The 10,435-nt window shown below is 42.8% G+C and overlaps 1 protein-coding gene and 1 pseudogene across 1 annotated transcript; both read left to right on the plus strand.

Moving 5' to 3' along the window:
• Positions 1–282: 282 nt before the first annotated feature.
• Positions 283–895, plus strand: LOC101569169 (annotated as a pseudogene).
• Positions 896–4,905: 4,010 nt separating this feature from the next.
• Positions 4,906–6,880, plus strand: Taf7 (TATA-box binding protein associated factor 7). The gene is made up of 2 exons (XM_004643865.2): positions 4,906–4,962; positions 5,097–6,880. The coding sequence occupies exon 2, from the start codon at positions 5,423–5,425 to the stop codon at positions 6,470–6,472; it is 1,050 nt and encodes a 349-aa protein (XP_004643922.1). The 5' UTR covers positions 4,906–4,962; positions 5,097–5,422; the 3' UTR covers positions 6,473–6,880.
• The last annotated feature ends 3,555 nt before the right edge of the window (positions 6,881–10,435 follow it).

Genomic DNA, 10,435 nt, shown 5'->3' on the forward strand with positions numbered 1-10,435 from the left:
ATAAGCAGTAATTCCCCCATCATCAGCAATGTTTTTAGCCCTCATAATGTTATCCGGTCTTTGGATTAGCAATAGCCTCAGTGTTTCTACCTAATAACACAAAGAAAAATCTTTAGGGGATCTGTTACTGGGAAGTTTGTTGTTCTCCCCAAATCTTTGCTTAATCAGTATTAGAGACAGTTCATAGACCAGCCACTTAAATATAACTCCTTCACTAATTTAAAATTTTTCTAGAGGGGGGGGGTGGGCTGGGGTGGAGCTGTTAGCCTGGCCACCCGTGGAATGCAGCGACCTGAGGCCTGGCCATGACCACACCCTGGGAAGTGGGCCACAGGGACCCAGGCTGGGGTCCTGGCGCTGCCCACCCGAGCCAGCAATCCCTCAGGGCTGCGGTTGCAGGAACACTTTCTCTAAACTGTCAAGGTTGTTTTCATCCTAGAGAATGATGGACACCAGCTGCTGGCCAAGTATTACTATGACATGTTTTCCTCCTCCAAGGAGCAGATGATCTTTGAGAAAAACATCTACCACAAGACCAGCCAGACTCAGAGACGGCATTTGGGGCAGGCATGACCACTGTCTATAAAAGCAGCATGGACGTCTTCCTGTATGTGGTGGGTTCCTCTCAGGAGAACGAGCTCATGCTTCTGTCTGTCCTCACCTGCCTGTTTGTGGCTCTGAGCCACATCCTAAGGAGGAACATGGAGAAGAGCTGGCTGCTGGAGAACCTGGATGGGGCCTTCCTGGTGCTGCATGAGATTGTGGACGCCGGCGCGATCCTTGAGAGTGATCCCCAGGAGTGGTGCAGAAAGTGAATTGCTTGGCGGATGACAGCAGTCCAGTAGAGCAGAGCATGGCCCAGGTTCTGCAATCCACCAAGAAACAAATTAAATGAAGTGAAGGCAATCCTGGCCTGATTCCAAAGACCCCAAGGGCTCCATGTGTTGTCCCCCTTCCCTGTTGCCCCAGGGAACCTGCAGGCCAGCTGAGCTGTCCTTCCTAGCCCCCAATAAACCTGCTTTTTCTCCTGAAAAAAAAGAACAACATTTTTCTAGATGTCTAATAGATTTGGAAAAGATAATTTATCAATAGATACTAAGTTATAGTAATGTGGTAGAGCTTTTAGTGTTAGGGTCAGTCCCACAATTGTTTACAAGGTTTTTAAAATTATGTATTTTGGGGCCAGGGAGATGGCTCAGTGGAATAAGTGCTTCCCTGGCAAGTGCAATGGCCTGAGTTTAATTCCCGGTTCTGCCAAAAAATTAATAAATAAATAAATAAAAATAAAATTATGTATTTATTTATTGGATACAGGGTCTCACTCACTATGTGGTTCAGACTCATAGTGATCCTCCTGTTTTCAGCCTCCCCAATGCTGGGATTACAGGTGTGCACTACTGTGCTCAGTTTCAGAGCTCACACTGTGTGCCTAGGGTTTGGGGCGGGCAGAGCATGTGGCCCCTATTCCTCCAGCCCTCTACACTTGTTTACAAAATGTACTGAAGGTGGATAATACATTTTAGGATTGAAGGAGGTAGACACTAGTTAATCCTTTTAATTATCTCTGACAGTATTTCATTTAAAGGTTTTTTTTTTTTAAATTGAAATGACTTTTTATTTTTATTGGTGGAACCAGGGATTGAACTCAGGCCCTGGTGCTTGCCAGGGAAGCGCTTATTCCACTGATCCATCTCCCTGGCCTCATTTAAAGGTTTGCTAACTAAGATATATCAGAATTGGCCAATGAGGATTGCACAAAATTTATTTCAAGCTATCTTCTGTGACAAAAATATTTGAGCATCATAAAAATCATAATGGAACAAGAAAAGAAACATTGAGATAACTTAAAATTTTTTTAAAATGTATTTATTACAGTGTCTACAGGGTCTCACTACGTAGATAGGACTTATAGTGATTCTTCTATTTTCAGCCTCCCAAGTGCTGGGATTACAGGTGAGCACCACCATGTCCAGTCTCAATCTGGGTCTCAGCATGCCCTAGGGGCACAACCGGCAAGGCACGCCAGGGATTGAATCCTGGTCCCTGTGCTTTGTCTAAACAGGCATTTTAGTCCACTGAGTTATCTGGCTGGCCCACATTGAGGTCATTTTTATGTGTAAACATGTCCTCATGTTTTAAATATGTAAAGCACCATGTTTAGAGGTCAGCATATGAAACTATCATTTCTATAGAATAAGTAAAATAAGGTTTATACTGAAAGGACATTTGAAAAATTTATCTTGAAAATGAGGAAATAAGTCATGCTGCAAATTTTATTTATTTATTTATTTATTTGCGGAACCAGGGATTGAACTCAGGCCCCTGTGTTTGCCAGGGAAGCGCTTATTCCACTGAGCCATCTCCCAGGCCCCATGCTGCAAATTTTAGATGAATCATGTTACACTGTTCAACAAGTTATGAACAAAGACAGTATTGTGACCTAGAAGAACATAATCTTTCCTTTAAAATTAATATAGGAACTTTTCTCCTTTTAAGGTGGGCGGTGGGCATTTTGTCTCAGCCCAGGAGAAAAATAACGATGTTGCAAGTGTCTCCTACATTTTGATACAGGCACTGGGATACAAAGAACAAGGAAGAAAAGCTTCCTACTACTGAACTTTTAATCTAGTATAAGGAAGGTAATTAACAATACACAAATAAAGTGAATTTTGAAAATGCTATTCATGTTTTAAGCAGGTACCTTAATTAAGGTGCAGTTGTGACTATTTCAAAGAATAGAAATTAAGTGTTAAAATGGTTTTGATGCTCTAGCAAGCAGATCATATTAAAAGAAATACATGAAATCAGTATAAAGAAGTATACACTTGCATAGTTACACCAAAATACGATTAATGTGGGCCGGGGAGATGGCTCAGTAGGATAAGTGCTTGACTGGCAAACGTCAAGAATCTGAGTTCAATCCCCGGTTCCGCAAAAAAAAAAAAAAAAAAAAATAGGATTAATGCATTTGATAAGCACCTGACCATTCATAGAAATGACAAGCAGAAAACAGGGAAATAGAAAAGGTGATGTGAAAAATGTCAAAATAATTTATAAATTACTAGCATGTGAAACAGGATAGCATACTTCAATTGTATACTTTGTTTCAACCAGACTGGGTATCTATCAGGCAATTGTCAGCAGACTTGTGCTGCCCAAAGGTTTCTCTCTCTATTTACATTTGTATCTAAGTGAAGCACATTAATAAGAACCACTTCTGGTCCAAAATAAAAATAAATCTAGAAGTTTGGTTCTCCTTTGGGCATTTTAACAATTAATATAACACAGGAGGCCGCACGTTTAGATACTTAAAATCCAATCCGTTTTTTGATACAAAATCTTGTAGCAGCTCCAGACAGGATGGACTCTACAAAACATTCAAAGTATTTCCAGAAGAAAAAGAAAAAGAAAACCAACAACAACAAAAAAAAACCTTTCTGAGAGGACGTCCTTATCTGATTACGTCCAAGCCTAGAAACTACTTGTCCCCACAGCAACTTTGTAATTAGTCCTGGCTCAGCTAGGGGCGAAACTTTTTTTTTTTTTTTTTGTCTGTTTGCAACAGGGTTTCGCCTTGCAGTTCAGGCTGACTTTGAAGTTACTTTGTAGAACAGGCTAGCCTTGAACTCACAGCGGTCCTCCTGCTGTAACCTCTGGATTGTTGGGGTTACAGGCATGCACCACCACGCCCGGCCCCTTACAGCTTTTTAAAGATGTTTACTCATTTATTTGGTACAGGCTCTCTCTGCGCAGTTCAGACTCATAGTGATCCTCCTGTCTCCGTCTCGTCAGCGCTGGGACTCTAGGCGTGCACCACCACGCCGGGTTTCTGCGGACTGCACGGAACACCCGGGTCGGGCCGGCACCACCTGTGGTGATGGGCTCGAACTCGGTCCTTGCGCTCGCCAGGCAGGCGCTCAGACTGCCGGGCAGTCTTCCCAGACGCTTACAGCTTTCTTGGAACCTTTATCTCTTTTAAAACTAAAGGTTCTGACTGGAAGTGGTGGCGTGTGCCTGTAATCCCAGCTCTTGGGAGGCTGTAAACAGGCGGATCACTACCAGTCCGATCTAGTAGTGAGACCCTGCACACCCGGTAGACCCTCCCCTAAAATACATAAAATAAAATAAAATAAAAATAAAGGCTCTGGAAACATTGCTATGTTTCCAGAAAATAGGAGACGAGACCGCGCAGCAGAACTGCGTAGCTGCTCGCCGGCGCGCAGTTACCGCAAGCGCTTCCGCCTGGCGGCGCAGACTCCGGGGCTTGTTCCGTCCCTCCGCTCCGCCCCCGTCGCTCCCGCCCCGCGCCCCCTCCGCCGGGTTCCGCCCGCACCGCCCCGTGACGTGACGCGGGCTTGCTTCTTTATAAGGTGGCTGCGTCTTCGGACCGCTGCGGGGAGATTGGTTTCGTTCTCCTCTCTGTCTGCTTAGTGCAGCGGGTCTCGGCCAGCTTTGCACAGTCCGTCCTGGGTTCCTCCATTGGTCATCAGTAACGGGTCATCTTGTGGAGCAGAAGGACGAATAAAGAAATCGAAAGAGAGACGCTTGGCTCTCGGCCGCTTGGCGTTCCGGGCAGCTCCGCAGCTCCGGGCCGCTTTGCTGCTCCTCCGCCACTGCAGGGCTGCTCCGCCGCTCCAAGGGCCGCCCCGCGCCGCTCCAGGGCCGCTCCGCCGCTCCAGGCTGCTGCAGGGTTGCTGTGCGGCTCCAGGGCCGCTCCGCGCTGCTCCAGGGCTGCTCCGCCGCTCCAGGCTGCTGCAGGGTTGCTGTGCCGCTCCAGGGCCGCTCCGCGCTGCTCCAGGGCTGCTCCGCCGCTCCAGGGCCGCTGCGCACTGCTCCAGGGCTGCTGGGCCGCTCCAGGCTGCACCAGGGCTGCTCCGCGCCGCTTCAGGGCTGCTCAGCGCCGCTCCCGGCTTCTGCTTCGCTTCAGCGTTGAGAGGCTGGATTTGTAACCGTCAATAAATTGTAAGTACCCAGAGCAATGAGGGCTCACCGCGCTCCGCTCTTTCACTGTGTTTGGGGGAGTTTGCATTTTGGGGTTGCTTGCTGGATCTTGCTCCTTCTGAAACTAACTTTTTCTTCTGAAAATCACCTCGCAGGAATCGCCATTTACCTTTCTACCTGCTCGCGCGCTCAGTCTGCGTTGTCCGGCAGCGGCACCTAGAGGCTGGAAGCTGGCGTTGCACCGAATACGCTGATGAGCTTTGAATAAGCTGGTGTGTTTAACAAGGACTGACTGCTGTTCCCCTCACAGCATACAGTATTTGCGGGAAAGACTTGGTGCCTGATAAGTATTAGGATAAGCGTTTAGCTGACTGGTGTTCTGCTTAGAACTTTTTGTAATTAGTTAAATTTATAGCACACTAGACTTTAGCTGTTGTAATTTCTGAAACTTATTAGGAAAGTGAACCACCAAAAGGTAAGGATGAGTAAGAGCAAAGATGATGCTCCTCATGAGCTAGAGAGCCAGTTTATCCTACGCCTACCTCCAGAATATGCTGCTACGGTGAGGAGAGCGGTACAGTCTGGTCAGGTCAACCTGAAGGATAGACTGACTATTGAGTTACACCCTGATGGGCGTCATGGCATTGTCAGAGTGGACCGGGTCCCACTGGCTGCAAAATTGGTAGATCTGCCATGTGTCATGGAAAGCTTGAAAACCATTGACAAAAAGACCTTTTACAAGACAGCCGATATCTGCCAGATGCTTGTGTCCACGGTTGATGGTGACCTCTACCCACCCGTGGAAGAACCAGTTGCTGCTGCTGATCCCAAAGCAAGCAAGAAAAAAGATAAAGACAAAGAGAAGAAGTTTGTCTGGAACCATGGAATTACTCTGCCTTTAAAAAATGTGAGGAAGAGGCGGTTCCGGAAGACAGCAAAGAAGAAGTACATCGAGTCTCCTGATGTGGAAAAAGAAGTTAAGCGCTTGCTGAGTACAGATGCGGAGGCTGTCAGTACTCGTTGGGAGATAATTGCTGAAGATGAAACAAAAGAGGCAGAGAATCAAGGCCTTGATATCTCTTCTCCAGGTATGTCTGGCCACAGGCAGGGCCATGACTCACTGGAACATGATGAGCTTCGAGAGATCTTCAATGACCTCAGCAGCAGCAGTGAAGAGGAAGATGAGGCACAGCATCAAGATGAAGAAGATATAAACATTATTGATACTGAGGAAGACCTGGAGAGACAGCTGCAGGACAAGCTGAGTGAGGCAGGTGCACAGCACCAAGAAAATGAAGGAACCAGCCAACTGGTTATGGGAATTCAGAAACAGATTGATAACATGAAAGGCAAGCTCCAAGAGACCCAGGACCGGGCAAAGCGACAGGAGGATCTCATCATGAAAGTGGAGAACCTGGCTCTCAAGACCAGGTTTCAAGCAGTGCTGGATGAGCTCAAACAAAAGGAAGACCGGGAGAAGGAGCAACTCAGCTCTTTGCAAGAAGAGTTAGAGTCACTTTTAGAGAAGTGAGGATATTGTTCCTTTCAGTTGCCAGGCTAGCCAGTGATAGAAAAGTCTTGATTATATTACTTATACTAGATGTCAAGAACTAGTATTTCTTTTTCCCACTAATGCTAGAAGTTGAAGAATTTTAAGATCTTTTATTACAACCAGCTTGCTATGTATTTTCTTTGTATTCATTCTTTAGAAGGTAACATTATGTAGCAGAAAGATTGTTACAGGAAAGTTCTAGCATTGAAATGACTAGCTCAAACTTAACAGCTTCACTGAAATAGCAATATAATAATAAACTCAGTTAAATTTTTTATATTTTCTGATGCAATAGCTATTTCCTTAGCTAATCAAAAAAAATTTTTGTATGTAGAGATGCAAATCATGAGGTTATTTCTAACAATAAATAAAGGCAACTAATTTTGACCTCAGTGTATCTTACTCTTTTTTTTTTTTTTTTTTTTTTTTTTTTTTTTTTTTTTTTTAATGTATCTTGTTCTTTAATAGGTATTGGGGGTTAAGATGGGTTTTAGGTAGAATTTAATGACTGGAAAATGCAATCCTACCTAGCAGGTAAGCAAGGAACTGTGTTGGGTTTTCAGAAAGAGGAGCTCTGCAAGGGCAAACAGATTGGGAAATGTCATCTATGTATTACATATGGTTCCTGTCTACCTGTTCCATTCGGAGGAATATTAGATACAGAGCTTTCCTAAACTACCTTGTTTTTTGTAGGCAAAGGTCTTTTTGCATTTTTTTTTTCCCAGAACTGGGGATTGAACTCATTTTTTGCCTTTTGTTAAAAAAAAAAAAAAAAAAAAAAAAAAGCTTTGCTGTAAAATTTTTTGCAAACAATGACTATCAAATGTAACCCAATTAACCATTCCATTGATTTGGATTAAGATATTTCTAATTCTTTTCAGTTTAATTCCTTTAGTTACTTAGCATTCTGACAGCTGAGGTATTTTTACCTATCAATTCATAAAAATTGTCATATAGGAAGACAATACCATGGTTTGCTGTTTTCAGATTTTATTAAACTTGGAATTCTTTAAAGGTAGTGCCCTGTATTTGAAAGCTAGTTTAGGAAAACTCAGTGATAGAGCTCCTGCAATTCATTTCTGACAAATTGATATATTAAAAAAATGGTTTGAAAGTACCCCATGAAGTAAACATAAAGCTCATTTTAATTTTTTATCTGACAGGAAACAGTAATGAAGTGTTTTTAAGAATCATGCAATTAAATCATACAACCATGTCAGTATTTGGAGACCTCACAAGGATAACGTTTTTCATATCAGGTCATGTATCGTTGACCAAAATATTTTCACAATTTTAAGACATCCCTACAGTAGTTTTAAGCAAGGTTCACCTAAATGCCTAGGCTCTAGGCTTTTTCTTGTGTTTTGAAAATAATAAACTTCTAAAAAACATTAAGGTTGGTGGGTGACGAGCACTGTTTTTAGTACATCTTGGTGTTTTGCTACACTTACAAAAAGGACACTGGAAACGTTGCTACCACAATTGACTTTACAGTGAATCATTTGTCAAATAATTTATTAATATCAGTGATTGCCCAGTTCCATCAATAGCAGAACGGAAATATATTGAGCAGCCTACTGATCTTATACTTTCAGTCCAGTTATTTATGCTGATTCTCACATCTACATTTCTAAGCCAGATGTCATCTGGGCTCCACATTTAGTATGCTCAGTTGTGTCCTGGAAAACATACTTTTAAAATTACCCTATAAGGGGCTGGAGATAGAGCTCAGCAGTCCTTGCGCCTGGCAAGCTCATGGACTGGGGTTTGATCACCGGTAGCACATGCCATTGAAACCAGGGGTGGTGGTGCACGCCTATAATCCGGGAGGTGGGGGGAGACAGGAGGATCACTGAGTCTGACCTGTGTAGCAAAACTCTACCAAATAAAAGTTTTTAATTTTTTTTAAAAAGCACCCCTTAGGGGGCTGGGGAGATGGCTCAGTAGAACAAGTGCTTGCCTGGCAAGTGCAAGGGTCTGAGTTCAATCCCGGTTCCGCCAAAAAAAAAAAGCACCCCTTAGGCATTGAAGCTCTTCATGTTAAAAATGAAATGCATCTCCCCTTCCTTGGGAATTTGCTTTTTCTTCTGTGTGTCAGTGAAGATAAAAGCTACACAGCCCAGATGTAGGTGCATATTTGAATCCTGTTTTTTATTTTTGTTCATTTGTTTTTGTTTTGTTTTTTGGAATGGGGTTGTCTCGCTATGTAGTTCAGACTGGCCTGGAACCCAGTTTGACCCTCCTCCCTCAGGTTCCAGCATATGAGCCTTAGATTTGACTTCTTTTCCCCTCACTATGGATTCTACTTTTAAAAAGACATTTTTCATCCCACTGCGCTGTTTTAATTCAAGCCATTTTACTTCTTGCTTAGCAAACGTTAATAGCTTCCTAACTGACCTCGCAGGCTTTGGTTTTCTGGAACATAAGAAGGAAGGATTGAGACATTGTGCCATCCATGAAAAAGAGATTACCCAAAGCAGGGAGAGAACTGGTTAGGACATTCTCTAGGGGTGCTGCAGTAGACTCACTCTCATGAAGTGCTCTGAGTGGTGTGTTGGTCTGAGTGGTGTGTTGTGAAGAGAACCCCGGGAAGCCTGGCCCCCTCATCTCACTTGAATCAGCCTGCGGTCATGCATAGTGCTACAGGTGCCTCACTCGGTCCACAGGTGTACATTCACATGACCCTCTTTGGTAAACCTTCAGATGAAGGTTTATTCTGCTTTATGAGACAAGGTCCTGTGACAGTGCTGTTCTGAAGTTCTGGTTGTTATGAAAACTCTTCTCAGGTGCACACAGTGTTACAAAGAATGTTCAGTAGAGTAGCTCTACTGCGGGGTCCATAACACAACTCACCTCTTGCAGAAAACTTTTGAAATTTCCCTAACACCTCTGTTTCCATTTCTTTCTTGGCTGAAGCTTGTATCTTGACTCCCACTTAATGGTTAATAAATAAAGTGTATTTATTTTTAAAAATCCTGTTTTTTCCCTTGCTTGGGATGTGAACAATACCTTCATAGCTTTTTCTTGCACAAGAACCAAAGGAGGAAAGTTAGATTTATCTTTTCTCCTTGACAGATGAACGGCTAAATTCATAGTATATACTCAATTATTGTTACTATTTTAAGATAAAAATGAAACTAAACAAAAGTCAAATATTGATTTGAAATTAGAGGCCAGCTGGCTATATGAATGAACTGTAGTCCAAAGGAATCCAGTGCAGAGATATATTCTCATATAACTGAAGCAGATAAAATACCAACACAGCCATTGGTCTATTAACTGACATGAAAGTTAAAAGATATACAATATTTTTAAACACACAACTTTTAAATTGACAGCTTTTTTATGTATTTAGTACAGGGTCTCACTATGTAGATTGAATTTATAGTGATTCTTCTGTTTTTAGCCTCCCCAGTGCTGGGACTACAGGCATGCACCACCACACCCAGTCTCAATTGCCATCTCAGCATGCCCCAGGGGTAGAGCTGGCATGGTGGGCCCGGAATCAAACTTGTGGCTGCTGCATCTACTTAAGCAGGTGTTTTAATTCACTGAGCTATCTGGCTGGCCCTTGAAATTTACACCTTTATAATAACTGACTTTTATGTTTTAGGTTGCTAACAAAATGAGGTAGTAATGTTGAATATTTGGCATGTCACTGGACTCAGAATTTCTTGGTATACAGCTACATTCTCTTAATTCAATAAATAGAAAGATTTGTTCCAATAGTGTTTGTGGGCAGGATATCATGTCTGCATCTTGTACCCATGAATAACCACTAAGACAACAATATGCACTGTATTAATTATTGAAACTGTCCTACTAACCAGTTTTGAGACTGTCTCTTGTCTCCCACAAGAGAAAGAGACAAGACAAATTTTATTTGTTTCTCAATAAAATTATTTTTAAAAAATAATTTCTTAGACTTTTTAATATTTGTTA

The sequence above is a fragment of the Octodon degus genome, unplaced genomic scaffold, assembly GCF_000260255.1.
Source record: "Octodon degus isolate 3935 unplaced genomic scaffold, OctDeg1.0 scaffold00185, whole genome shotgun sequence".
In the NCBI taxonomy this organism is placed as follows: domain Eukaryota; kingdom Metazoa; phylum Chordata; class Mammalia; order Rodentia; family Octodontidae; genus Octodon; species Octodon degus.

Excerpts from the sequence above, each read along its gene's own strand:
- Taf7 (XM_004643865.2), top strand. The coding sequence starts at position 5,423 with ATGAGTAAGAGCAAAGATGATGCTCCTCATGAGCTAGAGAGCCAGTTT.